The sequence below is a fragment of the Anguilla rostrata genome, chromosome 12 (genome assembly GCF_018555375.3).
Source record: "Anguilla rostrata isolate EN2019 chromosome 12, ASM1855537v3, whole genome shotgun sequence".
Classification (NCBI taxonomy): Eukaryota; Metazoa; Chordata; class Actinopteri; order Anguilliformes; family Anguillidae; genus Anguilla; species Anguilla rostrata.
This window is the reverse complement of record NC_057944.1, coordinates 25,965,549-25,993,517: the sequence shown is the minus strand read 5'-3', so window position 1 is coordinate 25,993,517 and position 27,969 is coordinate 25,965,549. Positions and strand designations below refer to the sequence as shown.

At 41.9% G+C, this 27,969-nt stretch overlaps 2 protein-coding genes across 4 annotated transcripts; one reads left to right on the top strand and one right to left on the bottom strand.

Annotated features, from left to right (window-relative positions):
* The first annotated feature begins 65 nt into the window (after positions 1-65).
* Positions 66-7,928, top strand: tada2a (transcriptional adaptor 2A). 3 transcript variants are annotated; one of them, XM_064302086.1, is made up of 15 exons: positions 66-227; positions 767-873; positions 1,178-1,237; positions 1,520-1,611; positions 2,108-2,262; positions 3,166-3,254; positions 3,362-3,434; positions 3,682-3,745; positions 4,383-4,426; positions 4,542-4,652; positions 5,094-5,165; positions 5,596-5,728; positions 6,113-6,156; positions 6,778-6,857; positions 7,442-7,928. In XM_064302086.1, exons 1-15 carry the CDS (start codon positions 203-205, stop codon positions 7,625-7,627), a joined length of 1,335 nt encoding a protein of 444 aa, XP_064158156.1. In that variant the 5' UTR covers positions 66-202; the 3' UTR covers positions 7,628-7,928. The 3 variants fall into 3 exon arrangements, with proteins under 3 accessions (XP_064158156.1, XP_064158157.1, XP_064158155.1); XM_064302087.1 differs by lacking the exon at positions 66-227 and adding an exon at positions 252-376; XM_064302085.1 differs by lacking the exon at positions 66-227 and adding an exon at positions 408-596.
* A 2,387-nt stretch (positions 7,929-10,315) lies between these two features.
* LOC135235975 (synergin gamma-like) lies at positions 10,316-25,827 on the bottom strand. Its single transcript, XM_064302081.1, has 13 exons — positions 25,759-25,827; positions 24,264-24,304; positions 23,798-23,928; positions 22,391-22,503; positions 22,190-22,295; positions 21,860-21,971; positions 17,480-17,557; positions 16,840-17,036; positions 15,859-16,275; positions 15,605-15,744; positions 15,121-15,230; positions 14,808-14,867; positions 10,316-14,392 (listed from the first exon to the last, which is right to left on the bottom strand). The coding sequence occupies exons 1-13, from the start codon at positions 25,791-25,793 to the stop codon at positions 13,407-13,409; spliced, it is 2,526 nt and encodes an 841-aa protein (XP_064158151.1). The 5' UTR covers positions 25,794-25,827; the 3' UTR covers positions 10,316-13,406.
* Positions 25,828-27,969: the final 2,142 nt, after the last annotated feature.

The following is a 27,969-nucleotide window of genomic DNA, read 5'->3' as shown; positions in this document are numbered from 1 at the left end:
TGCGGACAATGGTCTATGTTTATTTTTATTGTAACATGCATTTTCTCATTTTCTTTGGCGCTATCGATTGCCCAGTCGTTCTTCAGCTAATCGAGTCTGATAATGCTGTTTGATTAGTTTTGCCTGATTGTACGACGGCAGGGGAGGCTGTGCGCTGAAAATCTGAATCGAATAACATAAGGTTGATTATCAAGCAACGAGCATGGATCGGTTAGCCTCTTTTGGAAGTAAGTGTCACTTTTTGAAGTTAAACCTATATGTAGGTACCGGTAGCTGCTATCTAACTACCTGGATAATACAGTTGGCTATGTAAGTACATGCATATATTGGAATCGAACATGTGAAGAGCAAGACAGCTACCTAGCCATCCAGCTAAGTACGTTCACTCTGACGGTGAACACAGAAGGCTGCGTGATTAGCTAGCTAGTTTTCATAGCCTATTTTGGCCAGTTTGCTAGCTAGCAAGTGTAATTGTTTTACTTGTATTCTGCTACCTAGTTACGTACTGGTTCTGAGAACCTGAGTACCAAACTCTCGGGACCTAACTAACCTTAATTAAATGAATGATGAAGACCATTTATTTTCCAGCGAACAAGGCAGCTAGCAGCTGTTGTCCTTTGTTTTGAATTGGTCTAATCGATGTAGCCAATGTTTTGCATCCTTCGTTGACGTTAATTAAGTTGGTAACTAACGTGGTTACGCGGAGCAACTCAGAAGTAGTGAATGCACTGTCCAACTAGCTAATAAGTCATTTAAATGATCCTAGATGACCCGTACGACAAGCCGCCGTGCCGGGGCTGCTCGTCCTACCTGACCGAGCCGTATATAAAATGCGCGGAGTGTGGTCCCACGCCTTTCCTCCTCTGCCTACAGGTCTGTCTGCGGCAGTCCGGTTCCATTTTTGATCATCTTTCTAAAACCCTTGCTAAATTATTGCTCTGCATCCTCAAATGTTAATATCGTGTTTAAAATTATTATCGATACATTACAACGTGTTGTGTCGCATGACAAATATCTGAAATTATTATTTTTTGCTGAAATGAGACATTAGACATGAGACATTAGACACAGACATAAGTTTATTGAAAGCACCGATTAGATTGGTTGGTAATTGAATGAGTTGGTATTGTATGAAGCTATATGGATATGGAAGCTAACGCATCTTTTTATTATTTAGTGTTTTACCAGGGGGTTTGAGTACAAGAAGCACCAAAGTGATCACAGATATGAAATTATGGTAAGAGTAATACTGGAAACAAATGTACTGGTAAGGCTTCAGGACTAGAGTAGGTTTACTGCGTAAAACTAGATAAATTCAGAGGCTAATATCCATATTAATCTGTGGGGTACCCTTGGTGATGTATTAAATTTGATTATTTGTTTGATCTTTCATGATCTCACACTTAAATACTGTGATTTGCACTGGTATTGGTTTATTGTTTGTGTATTAGCTCTGTTTTAGCTCCTGTTTTTCATTCTCCTCCTAATTTGGAGTGGAAATTCATGTTTTCTCCTGCAGACCTCAGATTTCCCTGTGCTGGAGCCGGGCTGGACGGCGCAGGAGGAGATGTCATTACTGGAGGCAGTGATGGACTGTGGCTTTGGGAACTGGTCAGTGCATACCTGTGCACATACCTGCACAGTGCACACGTACCTGCATGCACTTCTGCACGTTCTCTCCAGATAAAGCTGTAGATAGTGTGTCTCATGAATTTTGTTGGTTTTATGAGGACGGTAGAAATTGCCTGAAAGAAATTAAACGCTGGTGCCAGTTGGCCACATGGGGCACAATAAATCAGCTCCAGTTTGAGTTACGGGTGAGTCTTCGCATCCTGCTTGACCTTGATTGGAAAAACTTTGTACAATAAGACTCCCATACTCGTGAGGAAGAAATTTGCTGTCAGGACACACATAATCCACCATGTTTCAGCTTTTTTAGGGGGAAAAAACTATGTCTGATTGAGAGGGATGTTGACATACATGTAGATAATAAAAACAAAACCAAAAATAAAACATGGTCCTTACAAGAGAATTCATTTTGTGCACTTAAAACTTCATGTGTATTGATATAATGTAATCTCGAAGAGTGTCGCTATTTCCTGTGCAGGCAGGACGTGGCCTATCAGATGCGTACCAAGAGCAAGGAAGAGTGCGAGGGGCACTACATGAAGAACTTCATCAACAACCCGCTGTTCTCCTCCACGCTGCTCGGCCTGCGGCAGATGGAGGCTCGCACGGCCGACACGGCCATCCCCTTCAAACGTGAGAGCTCGCTCTCCTGCTCTTCGCTTGCGTTTTCCATCGCTGCTTTCCCCAAACTTTTTATTCAGTTCCTTTCCTCTTTTCCCATATTACCTCTGTTCCTCTATGCTATCCCACCCATATTAGCTGCATTTCAAATGGAAGAATCTACTACCATAAAATATCTCCTTTACCTGTAGCTGCACATGAATTTTTTGGGTCAATCGCTGTGGATTGTGTGGGTATGAATCACTCATCAGACGTGCGCGCCTTAAGAATGTAAACTCTCATACAAAGGAAAAGTCAACAGTATTCAAGCTTACTGTTTATAAGTTTTGCGTGTCTACACTGGCTAACCCATGAACATGCAGACATTGTAATTGGGATGGCAGGTATGCCATCCAGCCAATTTAAGCCTTGGCGGGGCATGCCCCATACCTACACAGCACCGAGAGTTTGGCACTTTTCAGGTGACTATTTCCACAGACAATGTAAGTTGCAGCTATTTTGGCTTTATATGTTTACATGGTCATGGAACAATATTTTATTTAATCAATGATCATGAAAACATATTAGAAAATAACACTTTTTTGTGAAAAATTAGAAAGTCGGTGATATACTTCACTAGGACTGCTTTTGTATCTTGGCAACACCGATTTCTGGTGTTTGCTGTGCTGAATAGATGATTTTGCTCTTCCGCTACAAGTTTATTTTCAAGCAAAGCTCAAAGCATTGGTTGAAAGGGTCCGTCTGTTAGTTCAGTTTTGGTTAAACCCATGTAACAAAACCTATCAAACCTGCTTTCACCAGTCTTAAAGACAAATTCTACGTCCTTACTGTAGTGCTTTTTAAAGCTGCTGTGCCTGTATAAGTGCTGCTTACTCATGCTTTTTTAAACTGGCTTCCGTGTCCGTCCTTCCACAGCCACAGACGACCCCCCCAGACCGGCCTTTGACTCTCTGCTGTCCCGAGACATGGCGGGGTACATGCCTGCCCGAGCAGACTTCATGGAGGTGAGAGATGGATGTTTTTATTTTTCATAGAACAGAATGTATAAACCACATGAATCCTGTCTTTACGGGGTCCACACATCTGTTCTCTTTCTCTCCTCCTCTGCCAGGAATTTGACAACTACGCAGAATGGGATTTGAAAGACATTGATTTTGTGGATGATGACTCTGATATTCTCCATGGTGAGGGAAAGGTGTCCTAAACCCAGAGGGATATGGGCTTACTGCAAAGTTTGCAGTGCATCTGAATAGTTATGCTTGATCATTTCTAAGTCTGTTTGTCAAAGGCTTTACTAAAAGCACACATTGTAAAGTTCAAAATTTAGAAATATGCAGCACAGAGTGAATTGCTAATGCTTGTATGGTAATGAATATGTTAATGTGAAAGCAGGAAGTGTTGGTTTACAAATTAATGACTACTTCTTTCTAGCTCTAAAGATTGCAGTTGTTGATATTTACCACTCCAGATTGAAGGAGAGACAACGCAGGAAGAAGTGAGTTTTAATTACTGTGAACTTTCTCTTGTATAACTGTATAATAAGAATAGAAGAATATACTCAGTGACCACTCTATTAGGTACACGTATAAAGTACTGGGTAGGGCCCCACCCCCACCCCCACCCCCACCCCCACCCACAACTTACACTCTACTGCTTTTGTGTTGGTAGGATTTACATCTCTTAATAATGTGGAGTCCGCACACTGTCTACTGCTTTAGCTAAAAGTGTTTAATGGCACAAAATGTGAAGTGTCTTCAGCAGATATCCTCGTTGCGTTTTGTGGCACATTTATCATTGCAGCAGTAGACAGTGTGTGGAGTCTACTTTTTTATTCAGAGAAATATTTGGCTGTTTTTAAGACAAGCTGACATTAATATTAATATTTTAACATGAATATTTGCCCTGCATTGCTTCAGAGGGTAGACATCCTGCCGTGCGTAATCTATCTGGAATGGTCATGTCATGTGTAAACAGACTCGAGCCCACACTGAATTTTTCCGCACAGGAGACCTACAGTACAGTAGGTGTGAATGGGGAAAGCCACTGTCTAACCTAGATCATTGAACCCGGCAATATTCTGGGTTTCATGTGTGAAAGGGGCTACTGAGAGTTGACTGTTCTGTCTGTTCCAGAATCATCCGGGATCACGGATTAATCCACTTGAGGAAGTTTCAGAGTGAGTATTCCAGCTGTGCATGCATGCGATTCTGTCTGTGTTTTTGCCCTGGTGTTACAGCGGCTGTCCCTGTGATGACTGCACTATTGATTTTGGCTGTAAATTTGTGCTCCAGTGCTAGAGCGGCGATACCCCAAGCAGGTGCAGGACCTGTACGAGGCCATGAGACGCTTCGCCAGGGTGGTGGGTCCCATCGAACACGACAAGTTCATCGAGAGCCATGCCTGTGAGTAGTGCATGCATGCACACACACACTCACTGTTTTCTGCTGTATGTAGCCTTGTGGAGGCTGCTTGTACCTAGTTAGGATAATACGATTACGTTAGTTTATTTGGCAGGATTGTTGTTGTTGTTGTTTTTGTCTGATTAGGCAAATGTGATTCCAGTGCTAGTTTGTACTTGGTAGGATTGTTGTTTGCTGAACAGGTTACTCTACAGGGTTGGAGTCCTGATCGATGTGGTCACTTCTGGCACTACGATCCTTACTTCACTCTAGTGTGTTTCTTTTGCACCTCTACACCGTGAACCAATGCACTTGTTGTACGTCGCTCTGGATAAGAGCGTCTGCTAAATGCCTGTAATGTAATGTAATGTAATGCTTTGCTGTGTACTACATTTCCCAGCATGCCTGGCTGTGGAGGCTGCTAATAGACTGTTTCTCTTGCAGTAGAGTTTGAACTGAGGAGGGAGATCCAGAGACTGCAGGAGTACAGGAGGGCAGGAATCCAGTCCTTCTGCAGTGAGTCCACATCATACTAATCAGGGCTAATTAAAGCATCTCTGTAAAATAGCAAATTACGGAAAATATCTCCATAAAAGAGCTAATAACACACAATATCACTGGGTCTCTCCATCAAAATTAAACCAGGATGTAGGTGTTTTATGGGCTTTTGTTTCCACTTTTTCCTCGGAAACCTAGGTTGCCTAGGTGTACTAGCGTGTGTCTATGTTACAGGTGCTAAGGTCGATGGCTGTGTAGGCTAAGGTGTGGCAGCTTCGTCTGTGTTGCAGGTGCTAAGGTGTAAGGTGTGTTGTTGCAGCAGGTTCAGTGTTCTGTGTTGCAGGTGCTAAGGTGTACGAGTGTGTGTCTGTGTTGCAGGTGCTAAGGTGTACGAGTGTATGTCTGTGTTGTAGGTGCTAAGGTGTACGAGTGTGTGTCTGTGTTGCAGGTGCTAAGGTGTACGAGCGCGTGAAGCGTGTTCGGGAGGATGAACGCAGGAAGCGGAGCATGCTGTGTGACGTTCTGCAGCTGATCCAGGATGGCCGTGCCTGCCAGCAGTGGCTACACAAACAGGCTGCTATGTAAGCCCTGCCCCTTACCCACAATTCCATACCGTACAAACGGGCTGCCGTGTAAGCCCCACCCCTTAGCCACGATGAAGAAAAAACGTTTATATTGCCCTAGGATGCTCAAATGAGTATCACTGAACAAAACGTATGAATTTTCACGAATTGCCTCAAGACCGCAACTACTGCGCCTCTGGCTGTCTGCTCTGTGGGACAGGGCAACAGGTCTGCAGTGACTACTCACTATTATTTATCTGGCTTAAATATGGATCAGTTTCAGATGCATGACCATATCTTTCCCTAAGATAAAATAAACTAAAGTCATTTTACTGAGTATTTCATTTGAGTACTTTTACTGTGTTTTCACCACGGTGACACAAGGCATTGTTCTCCTCATAGTGATGCTGGGATCAGTCCTGTGGTCACTTCCATCCCCACATCCGGTAAGCTCCACACTGCCTCCTCTCCCCACTGTGTCTAACTCCCTGTCTGACTCCTCCCCCACACTGACTCCCTCTCTGTCTCTAACTCCCCTCCCTGTTCTGACTCCTGTCTGACACCCTCTCTACTCCTCCCCCACACTGACTCCCTCTGTCTCTAACTCCCCTCCCTGTTCTGACTCCTGCCTGACACCCTCTCTACTCCTCCCCCACACTGACTCTCTCTCTGTCTCTGACTCCCCTCCCTACTCACCCCTCCATCTGACTCTTCTCCCTGCTATGACTCATTTTTTCACTGTGATTCCTCCCTGACTCCCTCTCCCCTGCTTTGACTCTCTCTCTAACATGCATCGCTGCACTCTTGTAAACTTGGACTGTTCTGCCATTTATTACAGGTTAAGTGATCATTTTCACGGCTTAAACAACAGATAAATTCCACTTACTGTGCACTCTGTATACTTAACTGTTTCTGCCTTAAACAGTGCTGTGCACTGATTAAGCTGTGCTGTATACAAACAGCTGTTCACTTAATTTGTACAAGCACCAAAAATGCAAAAATGAATGAAGATGTGTCGTGGCATTTGAGTGTAAATCACTGTGTGGTTTTTATTCCCCATTCCACAGCATCAGGCCGGAGAAGTGCACCCCCTCTCAACCTGACCGGCTTGCCTGGCACAGACAAACTCAACGACAGGGAGAAGGAGGTACAGGGACTGGTCAGCTTCCATTCACAGCCCTGTATATCCTGGGCTTTCATACAAACCCTAATTACAATGATTCAAAGTATGATCAGTTGCTGATTGTTCAGAATTGGACACTTTTTAATGTCTAATGAGGGATTGTTTTATCCCACAGGTCAGACACAGTTTGTATCCCAATGAATGATTATTGTATTTTCATTTTTAAATGTTTTAATTAGATCAGTTCTGACAACTAGCTTCATTGACAGCTGGGTTCATTTTATGAAATGCACTGTGACAAATGATTCTTTTTGATTCATTCATTGACAGACCTGCTGTTGAAATGGGGAAAGTGCTGAAAAGTGTGCACACTCGTTTACCAGATCTTCTGTTTTCCGTAACCTTGACTGATCAAGAGATTGCCTGGATAACGTAAAAACTAGCGTACAGGGGGGTGCCCAGGTCCAGGGTTAGGAAACACTGCTATGGAAGCACACCTGCCCTCTCTGAGGGGTGTGGCCAGTGTGGGGGTGTGGGTGGGGGGGGGGGGGGCTGTTTACATGTGATTGGCTGAGCTGTGTGGGATAACGTGACATGTCTGGTTGCAGCTGTGTCAGGTGGTGCGGCTGGTCCCCGGGGCCTACCTGGAGTACAAGCAGGCCCTCCTAAACGAGAGCAGGAGGCAGGGCGGCCTGCGGCTGGCCCAGGCCCGAGCCCTCATCAAGATCGACGTCAACAAGACCCGCAAGATCTACGACTTCCTCATCAAGGAAGGATACATTAACAAGGCCTAGACCTGCGCCGCACCCATTCCTGACCTGTCAATCAAACCTACTGTGACATCATAAAAGAAAAGCACCCAGCCAGACTGTTGGTCAAGGTGCTGGTGGAAGGGAAGCTGTGCTTGAACTGTATCTGAGGAGCCTGGAACTGAGAGCACTGCCCCATCTGCAAGTGGAGGGGCCAGATTCCTGTTTGTTTTCATTAGAGATTGTTGTCCTTGCGGTTCAATCATTTTGTGGTAGAATAACTTGTGATTGGCAATTGGCCAAATAACATTATTTAACAAACTAGTAATAAAACAAATTTGTTTCAGTTACTGGTATATGGGCGTTACTAGCCTGCTTAATACCTACCACAACCACAACCACAAGCCAAAAACGACACACAATAGCATGGCTATTGGCACTTGTAAGGATTGTTACCAGTTTAATGAGTTATGAGGTTGTGTTTTCGAGTTTAACATTGTCACACTGTCCTGCCAGTCGTAGAGATAATGTGAGCCTATATATTTCGAGCTTAGGTAAAATTCTTGTGAAAACGCATAGTATGTGTGGTGTACCATGTAGTTCAGTGTACTTCATCTGCAAACTGTTTCAGACTAATATACATTTATGCACATTCACAAGCAAGCATACGTGCTACGTGCACTTCTTTTTTTTGTGTTGGTCTGTGTTTTGGTCTACCGCATCACGACCGATTAATTTAAATCCCAGGAGCAAGAGACCAACGGGAAGTAAATTTTAACGATTTTAACAGGTAAAACCGACAGCTTAAAGAATGGCAGAAACAAGGACAGTAAATTAAAAAATGGGGGGTGGGGGGGTGTCAGCCAGCCATTTGTGGTGTGTGTGCTTATGTCATCAGGGGTGACCTGGGAAACCCCCGCACTGGCATTCCTCATACTCATTGGATTCCTGAACTTAAAAATTGGTTGAATGTTGAATATTCTGGGTCAGGTCTTGATCCTCACTCTCCCGACACTGGCGTGACACCCTGCACGCATGCCTCAGCCCTGCACCTCGGTTCACCCCGTAGGGAAAAAAAACCTCTGTTGGTGTAACAATAATGCATGTTTTTTATAACTGTATTCATATTATTCTTTGTGAGTCCCAGTTCGTGAGGTTGTGCAGGATTTGTGTGGCCTGCAGCTCCCAGTAGAACCCATGTTCTACTATACAGTCATGTATTACATCATGGATGTGTTCATATGCATTCTTTTGTATACATTTAAGTTTAAACAAGAACAGTCAGGACGGTACGCATTTCAGCTATACCAAGATTTATATTTATTATGACAACGAGAGGAAGTTCACAAAATGCTGTCTGAAAGGGAAATTTATAAGAGAATTTAGCCAAATGAGCACTTAAAAAAAGAACGCATACAAGGGCATGCAAAGTCATAAAAACGACAAACGGCAAATGTTTGAAAGAGGAAACCCCAGAAACCAGCAGACAGTAGATCTGAGAAGGCACATTCACAGACTAACGTTAGTTTTTGATAAGTTCTAAGAGGGAAAAGCAACAGAGAACCAAATTGTACTTAAAGCTTAAAAAGCCAAAAATCGAGAAAAATGTGAGTATGTTGAAAGCCAGGTACTAAAATGCTTTGAGGACGTACACGTCTTCTCTCTTAACTCACGTCCTGCAGGTTCCCAAGATGGCCAAAATGAACGATGGGTATCTGAAAAATGTATACTTTGGGTGAGACAATCTGTTCTGTCATTCTGATTCTACCGGGATATAAACCCCAAGATCAGGATATAGCCCACAGGTTCAGAAGTAATAAAGAGTAAGGATAGTAAGTTATAAAAAGCCAAGATTGACAAAAGAGCCTGTGATTCATTAATCTCATTCATGCTTTTCCCTCCATGGTATTCAATGTATTAAATAGATGGCAGGTAAGCATTGACACTCTTCATTAAAACAAATCAGAACAAACCTTTGATAACGGCTTTGTTCAAATACTCAAGGGGTTAAAATAACATAAGACGAACTTAACACTGCATCTTATGTAACAGGTGAACAACAAATTTAAAGTGACAGTATTCTGTTTATCACACCACCCCAAACATGTCCTGTGCATGTTCCTCTGCCTAACCTCTTTACATTATTGAAGAAGAATGCATAAAAAGATAACATCCAGCAAATATTTGTAAATATTCATTAGACATTTAATACTTTAATGGAAATATATGAAAAATTGATAATTAGCTTTAATATTCAAATAGATAACGTAGCATGAAGTAGGATTTGTTCAAACTACATTGAATATATATATATTTGAAATAAAGTTTAGCACAAACTGCAATAAAAATACACTATGAATTTTATATGTATATACAGTGAGCTCCGTAATGTTTGGGACTAAGACATTTTCTTTTTGATTTGGCTATACACACCACAATTTTATATTTGTAATCATTCATGTGTGGTTGAAGTGCAAATTATCAGCTGTTATTACAGGGTATTTTTATAAGGGATCCATAAAGTGACAAATGACTTCAGAGGTGTTTTGGATTAGTCAGATGTGTTCATTTGTTTCCTTAGTGCAGGTGTAAGAGCTTTCAGCTTTTGATTGCTTTGCAGTCTGTTATTGGAGTTTGTCAACATGAGTTGCCAATGACAGTCGAGGAAGCCATTATGAGGCTGAGAAATAAGAAAAAACAGAGACATAGGCCAAACCTTAGGCTTATCGACAGCAACTGCTTGGAGAATAGAAGAGAACACTGGTGAGTTCAGAAATTGCAAAGGGCCTGGTAGGCTAAGAACGACCTCTACAGTTGATGACCGCAGTGAACTGACACTGTGACCACCTGCCTGACAGATCAGAAACAGGTTCAATAAAATGCCTTTAAAAACTCATTGGATGGCACTTCATCCTACAGCAAGACAATGATCCCAAACATACTGCTAAAGCAACGAAAGCCAAAAACTGGGAAATTGATTGGCTTTTGATTGAAGTTACCCAATTTGAATCTTACTGAACATTCTGCATACGTTAAAGTATGTATAAAAAGCTGTGATTTCTATATGGTGGAACCAAAGAGTATAAAAATACCCATAAAAGCTGAGAATGTGCAAATTAACCATGAATTGGCTGATTACAAATTTTAAATTGTGGAGCACAGAGCCAAATCAAAAATAATTGTCCTTGTGCCAAAAATCATGGAGCTCACTGTACATATTTTTTAAAAAGGTGGATTGATATGCAGATGTATACCAGCTGTATGATCCCACAGTTTTTTTTGTTGTTGTATTAATTATGTTAATATTAATATTATTATGATTAATAATATTATAATTCAGATACTAATATTGCTTTGATGTAGATTTCTAGGCCAAAAACATTCCACAAAAAGAGATACTGTCTCTTTAAGAATAAACATTGATGAATATGAAGTAGGAATGCAGAGAACAAACAGCCTTGATTGGGTCTGTGGAACAACTTCTGCAGACAGATCATTAATGTTTCTCACACAGCACTACAACACATGCACACACACTGAAATTAACACTGCTTATTCTGACATCTATAAGCCTAAATCAAAGCAAATCTCACTCAGCCAAGAAGCCAACAGACCCATGAGCGTGTATAAATGTGCACACATATTTTAAGAAGAGGTCTTGAGTATTCAGGAATATGTACCTTGCTCCGTAAGGTGAATTGTGAAGTAAGATCAGGTGATTAAATAAAATTCACCTTTGCCACTTCTTGCGCTACACGAACATAACTCAAGCTCCTTTTCTATTTTAATGTCTTTTAATAATATTCAAACTTGACCCAATGAAATGCTGTTTTAACAGAGAATATCTATAACATCTGCTGCATGCACACAAGGGCAAGGTCTGATCGATCAGACTGACAGCCAATACAGTCATTTCAGTACAGGAATGTTGACTGAAAGTGTACACGCACTGCACTACCTCACAGCGTCTTTTAATATTCGGCTGCATTATTAATTAAATAAAGTCCTTCTATGTGCATATAACAGAATCAGATTATTAGTAAAGAGGTAATGGCAGTCTAAAATATCTTACATAAAGTTTCTTAGGGACAATAATCTACTTGGAAAATAATACAGTGGTGTGCTGTGCATGAATGCCCCACCTATTTTAATTTTTTTAGGACCATCGGCATCAACATGCTGACCATCAGTGCTCTCCAGGTGAGCAGCAGCACACGATAACAGACCTGAGTGAAACACTCTTTAAAGACCCCCTCCAGTCAAAATCATGACTGCTCTGCTGATAAATCTCTTGGAGGCATTTATACACTCTAATGCACAATGCACACCTGCTAAAATGTAAAATATGCTGTCAGATCTGTGAATGAGCCGGTTTTGCTGTTGAAAACACTGAGGATCAAAGTCAGCTATCAACAATGCAATGAATTTAAGCAAAATCACTGGTTTTGATACATCATGGAATCTTTCTGTCTTATTAATAATGACATGGCGCTGGTGCTGATATGACAGCAGTGAACTAGCTAATGCATTATAATGCGAATGACGGCACTGTCTACAAACAGAAGTTATGCTGTTTTCCACTGTAACATAGGAGAGGCCTTTTCTCTGCAGTACTACATACAATTGTATCACTTTTGTGTGAAATGGGTGCAGTTTGTTAGCACAGGTTGAGGCGAGCCTAAACAGCTCTCAGAGAACACTGAGATTAGCAGTGCCCAGTTTCCGTGAATGCCTCCAAAACCTGAAAGTAAGTATTATTAATTTAACCTGTCTAGCTTTTCCATTTGTAACTATAGAATGTCTTCTATTTAGATATATTATCTTACCTAGCAAGCTATCCAAGTTACATACTGTATTTCGCTATTGTTATGTTAATTGATGCATCATAGAAGTTTATGAATGTAATATCCTATGGGTTCTGTTGTCCTCCCACTGGTTCCGAACAGGTTGTACCTGAGGTATCCAAGAATATCTCCATGCTTCTATGGGCTGCTATCATGTAACCAGGTCCATAATCTGAGTTGTCTGTCTATAAGGACTGAAAAGTGGTGAGCTGTCTGTTGACAGTGAGACTGGGTTGAATGAGCACTGCTGTGCTCGCCTTTGATTAAATACACACACGTAGCATATTGTTTCTGGCTACAGATTGTATAATGTTAGCAGACAGCAAACAGTGGAGGGGGGACTATATTTTAAATACTGATCTGACCCAAGTATGCAGCCAAGTAAGGACTAACGTGAAGGATGCAATGATAAGTGAAAAGGGAGAGAGTCCTTTCCTATTGCCAGTGTGGTTGTTAAATAAATTTGAGCAGGACAGAGGCAGTGTGCTTTATGCAGGAGACATGTCTGGGGTACCAGGGATTCAGGGATTTATCACACTGGTGGGTACATTAACACTGCTACAACAACTAATTCAGCAGAAACAGAGTCCTACAACCAATACAATATGGACCATCCTTATAAAACAGCCTGAAAACACATGGAAATACAGATCAATTCATAAATGGCAATGTAACAAACAAACAAATAAATACATACATACATACATAAATAATAAATAAATAAATAAATAAATAAATAAATAAATAAATAAATAAATAAATAAATAAATAAAATTAGACACAAACAAAATGATGGGCACACAGTATTTCTGGGTTTCATGGAAGGCTATGAAGTGTGCTCTGAACTGATGGTTTTAAATACTGGGCTGATAAAGTGGCCACAGTACATATGCACTGTGGGGGGCACTGGGGCAGGGGCCAAAGGGTTGCCTGGAGCAGAGAGGGCCTGGGAGCAGAGGTGTGCGTAGCTGAGCTGCGTCTCACCACAGTAAGCGCACTAGTTCCTCACCTGAGGCGGGGGGCTGGTGGGCGGACATTGCAGGCAGGTCCAGAGAGCTGTCAGACATCACGTGCTTCAGGTCTCCGCTCATGTCTGACAGCTTCATGTCCAGCTGCACAGAGAGCGTGTCTTCCGAGTCCTCCTTTCCCGCACTGCTGCCCCCAGTGGATGGGAGGTCCAGGGACTTGACGGAGGCGGAGTCTTCCTTGGACTGTTTGAAGGAGGTGACTTTGTCCAGCAGGCTCTTCTCTGAGGCCCCCAGGGCAGTGCAGAACTTGGAGGACTGGAATTCGGCAAAATCGTCAATGTCGCTCTTCAGAGAGGCTGCACAGCCCCCACTATCCTTGGTGTCGTAGCCCAGGCTGCCTTCCAAAGAGAACTGCTTGAAGATGTTGTATTTGTCTGAGACATGCTGTTGCTGCTGCCGGGGCAGAGCCTCCCCCATCCTGGAGCCGCTCAGGGCGGGGTTAGTGTCGGCTGAGATCTCCCCAGGCCTCCTGAAAGCCAGAAAGTCGGCAAACTCATCGAGAGCCGTTCCCCCCACCCCAACAGTGCAGCCCGGCGTTGCAGCCGAGCAGGAGTTGGGGGCAGAGGATCCAAAGAGGGCGAACTCCCCAAAATCATCGCCAGCTTTGCCCAAGGGCACAGCTCCCTCTGGGCGGGGCTCTGCAGATTGGGGAGTGGAAGGGAAAGGCAGGTTTTTGGGGTCAGCGGCAGGCGCAGGTGGAGCCGTGGGGGCAAAGAGGTCCAAGTCGGCCATGTTGAGAGGGTTTCTGCATCGCGGCCGGGAGGGGGGGTTCTGGGGCTGTTGATGCAGAGGCTGAGAGAGGGCAAAAGGGGGAGGGAATGAGGGGTGGAAGGTCTTTGTTTGATCCGAAGGGTCTGATGGAGACACTGCATCGGCTGTTTTAAAGTCTGTGAAGCCATCATCGGTACTGGCGGACTTAAAGTCTGAAAATCCTTCACCTTCAAAAAACAAAACATGAATTAAAATGGGACTTCAAAAATGATTTCTGAACTCCACACAGACCATGAAATCATGAAATTTGCAATGCTGGAGTTCAGAGGTCTGCCTCCAGTGGGTACTGTTCTACTGATACTGGGACATGTTTATTGACTGCTAAAACAGTCTCTAAAACTCACTGAATGTCTTATTTAAATTGTCTGAGGTAGTACTGACCATGCAGATTGGACTGCTAGTTCTAAGCCACCTGATGCCAAGAGAAATACCAATGAGTTTAGGCAGTTGAGGTAACTTGTTCTGACATTCAGTGCAATAGTTACATAGTGTTGTAGTATATAGGCAGGAAGTTTCTCATGGTAATGCAAGTCTGTGTGAAACCCTGGACTGTGACAGAGGAGAGAAATAGTTGTAGCTCACCTGACTTTCTATCTCCAGGTTGCTCAAGCTGTCTGAAGACACTATATTTATCTGTAAAATCTGCAAAGAAAATAAAAATTAACTCGACAGAAATCATTAGAGCAGTATCAACAGTGAACACCATGCCTGCCAGCATGTTTCAACACATTCTTTTAAGTTCAGCTTTAAGTTTAACATGTGGGGTGGGAGCCATTAAATATTCACAAAAAAAATTTCATAAAAATCTCATGAAGCGCATATGAAAGTCTATTTTTAAAAGTACAGAGGCGGTTTCTCTCTTGAGTGAGTGAAGTGAAGGTGGGTGGGGTGGTACCTGAGGCAGGGGAGGAGGTATCTGCAGCTTGCTCCACAGATAGCTGTTTGAATGCAGCATATTTATCCAGGGATGAGGATCTGGACACTGGAGTCAGTATTGCAGTAACACTGAGGAGAGAACAACATTGGAGTCACTGGGGTGTTGGAAGGGGGTGTTCTGTGTCCGTACCTGGTGGTGTAGGGGGGGGGGGGGCGTGTTCTGGGTTTGTACCTGGTGTGGTGTTGGGTGGGGGTGTTCTGTGTCTGTACCGGGTGTGGTGTGTGTGTGTGTGGGGGGGTGTTCTGGGTTTGTACCTGGTGTGGTGTTGGGTGGGGGTGTTCTGGGTTTGTACCTGGTGTGGTGTTGGGTGGGGGTGTTCTGTGTCTGTACCTGGTGTGGTGTGGGGGGGTGTTCTGGGTCTGTACCTGGTGTGGTGTTAGTTGGGGATGTTCTGGGTTTGTACCTGGTTTGATGTTGGGGGGGGAGTGTTTTTGGTTTGTACCTAGTCTGTTGTTGGGGATGAGCTGTGCTGGAGAATGTGTTTCCTGGTTCTGCTTGGAAGTCAGTGAAGGGGTCCTCGCTGGCCCCAGCCTTGGGTGCCTCCTGGAAGTCCTGGAAATCATCATCGTCTGGTTTCGTTCCCTAAAATAAATCAATGATGCCAGTCAACAATTAACCCAAAGCACAAACAAAAAACAGACGGTGTTTGAATGAACCCCAGGATGTAGAAGAGAGAGGGAGGGGCTGCCATATTACCTGCAGAGGTGGGAAACAGGCGACAAAGCTGTTGGCAGGCTGGATGCTGGTGCTTGAACTCATGCCAATGACTGCAGGTGTTGGAGTCGGTGTGGAGACAGGTGTCTGAGACATGATTGGCTGTTGATGCTGGGGAAGGACAGGCGGTGTGGCCATGGAGACGGGAGTCTGAGACATGATTGGAAGTTGGTGCTGAGGCAGGACAGGGGGTGTGGTCATGGGGACTGCTGTCTGAGACATGATTGGCTGTTGGTGCTGGGGCAAGACAGGGGGCGTGGCCATAGAGACTGATGTCTGAGACATGATTGGCTGTTGGTGCTGGGGCAGGACAGGGGGTGCGGTCATGGCAGGCAGGTTGGGCATTGGGGGAGAGGGGAACTGACTCAAAATATCCAGACCCATTGCTGGAATACCACTCTGAGAAAAAAATAAAAATAAATAACAGTTAGTGCTACTTTGGATGCAGCATGATTTAGAGATTAGTAATGTACAACTGTAAATGCAGTGCAATTTAGATATTATAACTGTAGATGAGTACAATACTACTATGTTAAATTACACACTGAAGGATTATTTTGAATTGCTTCAATCAATGTTATATTTAAAGGACTTTGTCTGATGACATTCTCCTCTGAATAGCCAAAGACAGGCCTGCAGTCAGACAGTATGGCAAATTTAACCACCACGATATGTCCTATAAGCAACATTTGATTCATACCTGGAAAGAGAAACCAATGCAATTAGATCGTGCTCCTCAAAAAAGTTGGTCATAGGTAAAACTAATTAGTAGTATTCATGACTAATTACGCACATAAAGCCATCTTCATTACTGTCATTTGCTACTGCATACCAAAACATATAGAATGAAATAGAGCTGTAATAAGTTTGAGCATACATTCTTTTTTAAAAGAGTGACCAAAATCCAATACTTAAAAACATTTTATCCAACATAAAACTCAAAGGTCAGAGCAGAATGTTCACCTGTGTTACACCAATCATGGCCAACACAGCATAGAGCTCCTCCTTGGTCAGCTTGCCAGGTGTGGTGCGATTGGCTGAAGCCCAGATCTGTCCCAGCGCCTCTCTGGGCAGGCCTGATGACATCAGAATGGGGTACAGCTTGGCTGTGTCAATGCCAGCAGGGGTCAGAGTGAAGTCCAGCACCTTTTTGAAGAGTTCTGTACAAACCAAGCAGACAATATGTGCACACACAATCACAGACACCACATACACATGCACACACATACAAAGAGAAAGATAATGCCAGGAATAAAAAAGTAAAAAATCTACCAAATCTACATCTACATTCAAGTTAAATCTACATAAAGGTAAGTTCAGACTAAACCTACAAACAAACTAAATATACATGCAAACTACATCTACATACAAAGCCAACCAACATAAAACATAAATGTACATACATTCTAAACCTACAGCACATATAATCTAAATCTAGATTCAAACTAAATCTGTATACATACTACATCTACACTCAAACTAAATTTTTGCACAAGCTACATCCATATAGAAAATAAACATACATACACTACCTTTTGTGCAATGGACTGTACAATTATGGGGAGTAATACAGGTTTATAGAAAGAACCAGCATGGTGTTTACCTGGGACCAGGCTGTCATTGTACAGCCAGGCAGGCATAAGAGGCTGGATGTGGTCCTGCTGAGGGTAGACTCCTACACCTACAAACACCAACACAGCACAGGACTGACACACCTGGGAGAGCAGACAGGTACTTCACAGGAATAGTCCTTCAGCTGGGCCTGCATGAAACATTCAGTTATAATATTGTCCTGCACCCACAACTGAGGATGTTCAGCTTTAATAGTGTCCTGCATCTTCAACTGAGAAGGTGGAGAAATATTTCCACAATTACCTCTGTGCAGTGAGCTTGTTTCACTGGTCATACCAATGTAGAAAAAAAATACAAAAGGAGGATCATGCCCAAGTCTAAAAAAATGTTACTAACATGGAGAATTGGCATTCTAAATCAACACGTTTGAGAGACCACAGCTACAGGACCGCAACACAGACCGTAGTTGATTCAGACTGCTTTACTGTGGAAGACTTAAGAGATAACAAAACATATCCACACTCGATCTGTAGAGCGAATATCAGGCACTGTACTGAGAGGTATTAATTAAGCAACAAATGAATGTGACTCCTCTCAGCATAAATTGTGAAGACATTATAATACATCTTCATTGTTACTTTGAGAAACAGCACAGAATAGTGGTGTATTTATCAAACATAAAAAAACAAAACAATGTTTATGTCAAATCATTTCATAAAATGACACAGGGGTCACATTTTATAATAAAGTATTTATAATCCTTAAATGTCGGCAACCTGGTAATAGTAGCAGACAATGGGTCCAGAAACTTCTACAGGGCCACAACTATGCAATATTAAAAATATTAAGGTAATCATAAGGTATGCTTAGTACATTTATGTGGTTTCTTGCTAGCTACATGCTACCATGTCTCGACCTGCATAGCTATGAAAGTATAATTTTCTGTGATGTGAGAGGTGAGATCATCTATGTAAATAGCACTGCAGTCATAACACGCAATCACACTTTCACAGCCAAACTAGCCCGCTTGCACAAGCCATCTGCAGTGCCCTCCTTCTGGAGCACAGAGGCTCTCCAGCCCTGATCACATGACACATTCTGTGACTGACAGGTGTGACGGAGCGCGTCTTTTGCGCAGGCTTTACCACACAATGCCAGGCGTGCAGCTGCATGGCAGCACACGTATCCCGGGCTGTAATCCCTAAATGCCAGAGCTGCAGCTTAACGACTCCGGAGCTTCGCTGCCCTCCGCAGGGTCCGCTCCAGTATGGCCCGCAGAAACAAATCTTGTTTTAATGTATTAATGCACGTTTCCCCCAGTATGATGTACCCATATTCAGACATACGTATATGGGATCATTTCCATTTATCCCATACATTTAGATTTTTGGGCAACCTATAAAAAAGTATAAGGACAGTGGCACAATTCTTTTTGTTTTGGCTCTGCACTCCAGCACATTAGATTTGAGATAACACAGTGAATAAGAATTTGAAGTGCAGACTGTCAGTTGTAATTTGAGTGTATTTACATCCATATCCAATGATCCATGTAGAAATTACAGGCTCGATAAAGTAGCCCCCCACTTTAATCAAAACAACAAAAATAGTCCAAATACTTTTGCCAATACACAGAAGAATAGCAGAGAATTTGTTATTCTTTGTGTGTATGTTTGTGTGTGCATTTATGTGGATATGGGAATGTATGTTTATGTTTATACTGGAGAGATTACTCAGGGGTAGGTGTGTGTGTTTATACTGGAGATATTATTCAGGGGTAGGTGTGTGTGTTTATACTGGAGAGATTATTCAGGTGTAGGTGTGTGTGTTTATACTGGAGATATTATTCAGGTGTAGGTGTGTGTGTTTTTACTGGAGAGGCTATTCAAGTGTAGGTGTGTGTGTCTATACTGGAGAGATTATTCAGGTGTAGGTGTGTTTAAAGTGAAGAAATTGTTCAGGTGTTGGTGCTGAACTGCAGTTCCTTCTCCCACCAGCTTGCAGTGTTGTTTCCATAGCGATGGTGACACTCAGGTTCCTGGGAGCAGAGGCCCAGTTTTGGGTTCAGGGGCTGGGGTGAAACCTGAGCTCTGGAGCTCAATATTGTGAAAGTATGCAGTAGTTTTAGGCCCTGCTGCCCTGGGATGGTCCAAAGTAGAGTTCTCTAAATCCCATTCAGTCATTCTACTTATCTGGGCATCACATTACCCAAAGAAAAAAAAAACCCTGATATGCTCTTACTTCTCCAATTTTATATTTGAAAAACACACCATTTTCCCTACAAAATTGTCTGACTTTCCAAGCCATTTCCATGTGAAGAAAGTACATTGTTACCAGGTAGTTAAGCAGTTTCAAGAGGAATCAAGATGTAAAAAAGGAAAGGAAAAAGGAAAAATTACATTATGATTCAGCCTAAAGTTCCCCCTGTACTTCTTTTATCTTCATTTTCTTTCCCCCACGTTTGAAGCAGAAGAGCATTCTGAGATCCATCCCACAATTTCCTCCTCATTTGGCATTGGGGAATTAAGGGACTACAACTCTGCCCACTGACATGACACAAAGAAGCGAGTGAATTCCTGTCCAACAGCTCGGATAGGGGGTACTGAACACTTAATGAGCAGCAACACCTGGAGCAGCACTGAGAAACAGTACATTTTACCCACACAAATATTTCCTTCCTATATAAGAGCTCATTAGAACTGCTTTACCCATGTGTCCTCCAGGCCCTAGATTAAACAGGGAAGTGTGACCTTTGAGTCCAGACGGGCCGCTGGATGAAGGACGCCAGGGGGGTTGCATTACCAGTGACTGGTACATAATGGGGGGGGGGGGGGGCTGTGTCTAAAGACTGACCAATATGGCCAGGCCTGTGGAGGGGGTGGACCCTGTGTACTATAACTCATTATCATTGCTTGAGAAAGCAGGCAGGAAGATGCAAAGGGTGATGGAAAAATGAGGCGGAGACGACTGTAACAGAACTGAGGTAAAGATGATGGTAAAACGGGTAGAGATGAGAAAGAAAACATGTATGCACAACAAGAAAAAGGTCACAATGAAATCATAACCTGAACACGTGTCATGTAAGCAAGTGAGAACTGATATGACATCAGAAAACAGATTTTGCATGTCAGGTAATCTGCTGCAGTTAGGAGCATAAATCATTCTAAAATAAATTACTGAATGAAAAACGGTAAGAGCTATTTATGTAGCTAATTATGTATAATTAGTAGCCTTGTGGTGTCAGTACATAGTTACTGTTCATAAGCAGTAAAATGATGAGTGGAAAAGTTCATTCAATTACAAGACAATGACTCCATCTAGTGGAGGTATGACAACATCGTGATCAGATATGTGTGTGTCAGTGATAATCCACTTGAACCAGACATTAAGACCAGTCTTACCGGACCTGCCCACAGGGCTCTGCTCCCCATGCTAACTGCTAGCATTTTGGGTTATCCCAAAAGACAGTGCACTTAATGAGGGCTTGTGACAGCAATGTGTTGCCATAGTCAAACACCTTTTTGTATAGTAATAAAATTCAAATTGTATCTGCTGTTTATCAAATAAAGTTGTAAAATATTTCATGTAAATGAGTGAAATAAATTTCTTGAGTGAGAAACATAAGCAGTTAATAAACACAAAAAGCAAAATAACTATGTATTGCTGACACATTATGAATATTACTTCATCAAATATAAGTGCACCACTATGTGAATCCATATGCATTCACATGTCATTAAAAATGAGGTCATTCACTGAGATACTAAAAGTAGCAGAATCCGATGACTGTTCATGGCAGCTAATAAGGTGGTTTAATACGGAGGCTGCAGTGCCACCTTAATGCTGGAGGTCTGAATTACAGGCTGTAAAACATGGCTGTCGAAATACAGCGTTCCATATTTAATGTATGAGAATCACAAGCATTTATGATTCTGCAGAGCAAGTTATGTGGAAGATGACAAATGAATGCTTTGTAGTTTGATCAAATCAAGATGATATGCCTCTTAAATCATGCAACACACACATAAAAAATGCTTTCACTGGATGAATTTATTGATGAAATAATCATATAGTGGGGCAGAACAAATCACACACATCATGAAAACGACACACGTCATGAAAATGGAAAATTTTTACTGAAAGTAGAAAAATGGGAGTTAGAGAACACATCAACCTCACCTATGCTGCTCAAAAAATTAAGGTGTGAAGTTATTGTGATGAAATGTGCACTTCTGGAGGTTTGGGGAGATGTGGTATGTTAAAGAGGAAAGTGTGCTGGGTTTATTCCTGGTGCAGCTCTGATACGGGACGATAATATGATGACCTCAGAGCATGACAGAAGCATGGACTGGTGCAGTCCATTTTAGCAATAGAGAGGGTAGGGGGGCTTGTTTCAATGGTCAAGTGACAGTACCTGCTTTCTTGGGGTGCGAGGATGGCGTGGGGTGCAGCTTTGCGTCTCTGCTGAAGCCGTCCAGGTTCCCTTTGATGGCCTCCAGTGCATCGTCCCGACTCTTCTCTCCTGCCTGAGGGAAAAAAACACAAAGCAGATTCACACACAATACAGGAGAAAGCACAGCTATCCTCTACTGGGGCTGAGAAACCACAGTGATCCTGACCGAAGTTGAGAAACCGTATTGATCCTGATCGGGGCTGAGAAACCGTATTGATCCTGATCGAGGCCGACAAACCGTATTGATCCTGATCAGGGCTGAGAAACTGAAAGAGGGTCAAGGTGTCTCACCTTGGGCTTGACGCTGCTCAGCAGACGCAGTTTCTGTTTCTGCTCCTCAAACTGCCTCCGCTTGCGGTCCTCCTCCAGCAGCTTCTGCTGCTGCTCCAGTCGCTTCCTATAGGGGGCGCACAGAGCATCACACCAAACCTCCACTGAAACACAGGGCACAGCAGTGCACAGCATCACACAGAGAGCAAGTGCAGGTCTTACTGATGCTCCTCAGCTATGTGTGTGTACTGCGGGCCGGTGGCCCTCACACTGATGAATTGGGGCTGACCCACAAACTGCATCCCAGGGGCCTGGATCCCCATCGTCAGCCCACCCTGGGAGGAACACACAAAACAAGCATGATCAGTACAACTAGCACTCTCACTCTCCTCAATGACCACCAGACATTACAGACAGACATTAGCTCTCACAAACTGAGCTACAAACTCTTTTCTGTGCAGTATGACATATTATGCATCCAAGTGAAGCACTATGCATTAAAATAAATGGTGATTCCAACAACTAGCACTGTTAACAACACTGATGTCCTAAAATAATGGGAATCAATGTACCTGCAGAATGATTTGTATTACATAGACCCATACTTTAACTTGAGGCTACATACCAAAGTATTAAAAGTATCATGCAGACAACAGATTACTTTCAATTTACACAACCATAACTAGTGAACTTTTTGTGAAACTACAATAACATCACCAAAGATGTCAATAACCATGTTTACATGTAAATCATTATTCCAATCTTATTCAAAATACTCAAGTAGTCCAATTACAATTAAACCCATGTAAACACATTATTCTGAAGAACAAAGCCCTCATTCTGAATATGTGAAATTCAAAAAACATAGGTTTCATATGCCAATGACAATCCGAAAATGAAAACCATATAAACTCCTTATTCCCAATATAACTCATAAACACCTTCTGAGCATGCATTAGCAAGGAGTCATGGGTGTTGAAGTCAGCCAGCCAGCTAATTTACTGTAAAAATGTTGCCGCAAGCAGTTAGTCCTCATTTCTGGACCAATGAGGAAACAGGTGTCTTAATTTGTCTTAATCCAAAGAATTAAATGCTGCACAGAAAACATCAAAATCGCAATTTGTTTTAGGTTTCGGCAGACAAAATGAAAGATGCTGACTTCAGTCCACATTACACCTGGAACAGCTAATCCTTACTTCACAGATGTGGTCTTGGGGTTTAAGCCACAGTTTTACACACCAGCTAACCACACTGGAATTGACTCCACATGTCTGACTGACTTGGTTATAAATTACTGGAAGGTAATTTTGAGAGAAATTTTGAGCATGTTCCCTGCAGGGACATAAGACTCCCATTGTTTTTGGACATGCATGCTAACAACAAGAGCAGCTCTTGGTGAAAAGAAAACTGCCACTTCAAATCCAGCACAGGTAAATGGCATCACTGAGGTGGACATCATCCTCCACTTGTCATTTCCATCACATCAGCTAAACGTATACAAACAGGAACAATCTGAATATTCATCAGCCATCACTAGTGTACCAACCAGCACTGTAATTAAGGATCACCCAACAGGATGCTGTAAACTCCAAGGCAACCACCTCCACCCCCTTCTCCCAACACACTAACCTGCATTGGCATGGCTGCTGGGGTCATCTGGGCCCCAAAATTGATTCCCATCATTCCCTGCATGTTGGGCGACATGACCTGCATCATGGGGAAGCCCTGTTGCGGCTGCGGACCCTGCACGGGCATCAGGCCTACAAGAGAAGCCAAACTTCAGATCTATGAGCTCAGGCACTGTGGGTTATATCTGTAATACTGGAGCAATGACACAGCGGGTTCAAAGGAGTATGATGTAAAACCCTGGAGAGGACATAAAACCTACACATCCTCATTCTGAAGATAGGTGGAAACCTCCAGAAACACAGAAGACCCAGGTTTTTAGCAGTGTGACATTATTTTACAACCTCAGATGCTCTGGGACATTCACTTCTCAGGAAACCTATATTTCTCACCGTGGAAACTAGAAAGAAGAGAAGGAGGCCCAACGGTGACTTGTGAAGAAAGAGGATGATTTAAAGACAGGACTCACCTTGTGGAGGTCCCAGGCCACCTCCGACAGGATATATAAAACTGAGAAGTACAGAAGAAACATTTTATTTTTATTATTTCCCACTTCAGTCCAAACCTAGACTTTGTATGCAGTGCAGGCTATAAAGTGTTGACCTTAGTGCATAGCCTAAACATTACAGCACAAACCTTACAGTCTTCCTGGAATTTAAGCTCCTCTGAAACTTTTTAACTCATCCAATGTCTCATACCACATTAGGGGGACTCTTAAAACATACACACAGATATGTTTACATTGATCCTGCCATAATCTATAAGATTCAAGCTAAATATTACAGTATCTCTGGATGTATTCCTGAGGAAGACCCAGTGGTGCATTTTAGCAGTGTACAAATATCCATTGTTTTATGTGGATGTGTCATGCATTCCAACACTGGCTACCGTTTCTTTGGTAATGCTAAAACACCGACCATTTCTAAATCAACTTCCCTTTGTTATTTCACATCTCGGCTTAGACCTGGATCTAGAATTAAAAGTTAAAGTCCGTAATTCTAATGCGATTACGAGGTATATAGAGGCTATAAACTTGCATATGTGTGTAATATTGACTTTATATTATAAACAACACCAGGACAGCTTTGATTATCAGCTTGATTATCTGATCTTGCGTGTGAATTTACCAGTCCTTGTCCTGGGCTGGGTACCCATCATGTACGCAGAATTTCATCTTAGTCAATTACGTTTTCCTGAGCTTTGGGACCTCAGGTTGGGAAACTACATCGAATGATCACAGTCCGGAACTGAGTTTGAATATATTAACATCTCATCAAACAGTGTTCGTTCAACTGTTAGTATTGCTAGCTGTAGAATATCTTCTGACACTGGAATTGTGGCTAGCTAAAATGTAAAAAGTCTGCTAACAGCTAGCTAGCTATTCATTCTAGCTAAATCAGAGTAGCGGCAACAATTTACACAGCACTAGCGCACTAAAGGACAAAGTAACAATTAAGCAACGCAGTTATTCTCATATACATGTACATAGACAAATCTCCGTAATCGTAAATCGTATGCCTTCTGAGAAATAACGTGAACCGGAGACACGCGCAGCTCTCTAAATGGAAAGACAGCTTCATGACTTCAACTGTGTTAGCTAGCTAACTGCCAGCACGACTAACAACCTGAGATCGCTTGTTTCTCAGTTCCAACAGTAACCCGGGTTGCTCATAACTGGTAAACTGGCCCCTTTTGAAGCGAACTATTAATGACGTTAGCTTGCAATTTAGTAGGATCAACATGTCAACTAGATTAATGTAGACTAACTGTTAGCTATACTATTGCCATGGCTAGCTGAACATATATTCAGTTCAATCTCTGGCTAGCTATCTTATTGTGCACGTACTCTCGTTACCAATAATAGTTTTCAATCTAACAAATAACGAAAAGTAAAGATAATTGCACTTTACACAAGTGATAGAGAAGGCAAATGACAACATGTTTTATAAAAAAAAACGATGTACCTGCCAGCTCCCCCTGGTCCTGGCCGCAGCGCCATCTTAACAAAACAAGGCTGCTAAAAGACGTCATCGATGATGTAATAGACTGGTACTTCCGTTATCTGCCACCACAGCAAATAAATAAATAAATAAATAAATACATTCTTACGCAGTTCTATGCGATCAGATACAGGGAAGGGTAGCTAGCCTACATTTATTTATGGCCCTTTGTGATCTGTGACGTTTGCAGTGTATCATTGTAATCATCATAACATGACAAACCTCGCTGAGGAATGAAGCAATGACGGCAATAATAAATAAAAAAATTGTAAATTCTTACCTTAAAAAAACGTTTTTAAAGGGTCTTTAAATACAGCCTAAACTTATTTATGAAATATGAACAGTATGGATTAATGCTTTTCCATTTACAAATGTGGATCTGGTATTTGCTCAGGAGAATTATTAAGTTTATTAAACCAAAGTGACATCTTTATTCTACAAAAAAAAGTCCTCATACAATGACCCATGACTATGAAATTTGATATGAGTGTACATACAAAATTCATAGAACGTACCTGTGAAAGGTGTATTGAGGGTACCTTTACCTGAAATTTCAGTTCTTTTTTTTCTTTTTTTTTGTTTTAGATTGAGCCTACAGCATGTTCCCAAGTAGCCAGAAAGAGGGGGTGAAGGAGATACTGAGGCCCAGATTCAGGTTTAAATGAACTAGAATGGATTTGCAGTGCTAAGCTACAGGGGGTCACGTCCACGTGGTATAAATATAATTACCTGTAGTTGAGTCATTCTGATTTGTGTATTCCTCTGTGTTTAAAAGTCTCATTCTAGCCATTTTATGTAGAATAATATGAACCCTGTGTATTTTTCTGTACTGTATCTATGTGTTCTTAGGCATGAAAAATGTATTTCTGCCAGTTGCTCCCAGGGTTGGGTGTTGACAGTTTTTCTTTTCTGAGGGCACTGCCAATGACCCAGTGATGATAGGAAGCAATACATTTGGGAAAGCAGGCGTTTGTTGTGGGAGATATTCAGTGCGTTATTTTTTTTTTATATATATAAGGAGAGGGTTCTTCAGTGTATTGTTGATGTAAACATTCCTTGAGTTGGCAATAATGAAGGAAATGATCAGATGGAAAGTTTCATTTTTGTTTAATGTTTAATGTAAGGTCAGCTGTTTATTGGACTGCTATTTATATTGTAAAATTAAAGAGTCCCTGTCACAAAGAAATGAAAAAGCTGATTCCCAACAAGGGACAGCTTTGAAACCTCAACAAACCAGTAATCTGTTCTATTAAAATTGTGTTTTCCATGGTCAGGACACCTCCATACTGATAATGCATCTTAATTTGAATATTCAAATTATTAATTGATAAAAATGTAATATAGCGAGCTGTGCATAATGTTATAAGAAGACATCTTGTAACATTTAACAGTCAAATTCAAATTATGCCAGGCCCTGTCCATTTAGCCTGTTATCAACATGGAGCAGAGAAACACTTTCAACTGCCAAAGCAGGGTCATTTGGCTACTTTTATTTTAGAAATTTGAATATCTGCAACGTTCCAACAAATGTACTATATTTCTTGTTCATAAGTTTTATATGTATGCAAGTAGGTCTGTGTGGGTCCAGCCGGGGCACTGTCATTGCACTCCTGAGCAAGTTATTTAATCTCAACTAGTTAAGTAAAACATCCAGCAAGAATCCTAATACAAAGTATTTGTTGTATAACCATATACTGTATACAATATACATACAGATTATGTGCAGTTGTAGTTGTGGCATAGACCAGAATCATGGATTTATGTAGTGTTTCCTCACACTGATAGCATCAAATGGAGCTCAGGACACAGGAGTAATGATTAAGTTATTATTTTACACAGTACTTTGTCAGATGGGTATAGCACAGATAACACAGATAACAGATCATCTTCCTTCTCTATGTTTTTACAAAAATGTATTCTATGTTTTTACTGTATTCTATGTTTTTACTTGTATTATATGTTTTTTTTTTTACTGTATTTTATGTTTTTACTTGTATTCTATGTTTTTACTTTTCATTATACTGTATGTTGTATTTAATTGCCTTGGTACTGTTTTCACTGCTGCACAACCAATTGCCCCTCTGGAGACAAATAAAGTTCTACTTGACTTGACTTGACTTCCTTGTGTGTGTGTGTGTGTGTGTGTGTGCGTGTGTGGCCATAACTAACTCAATG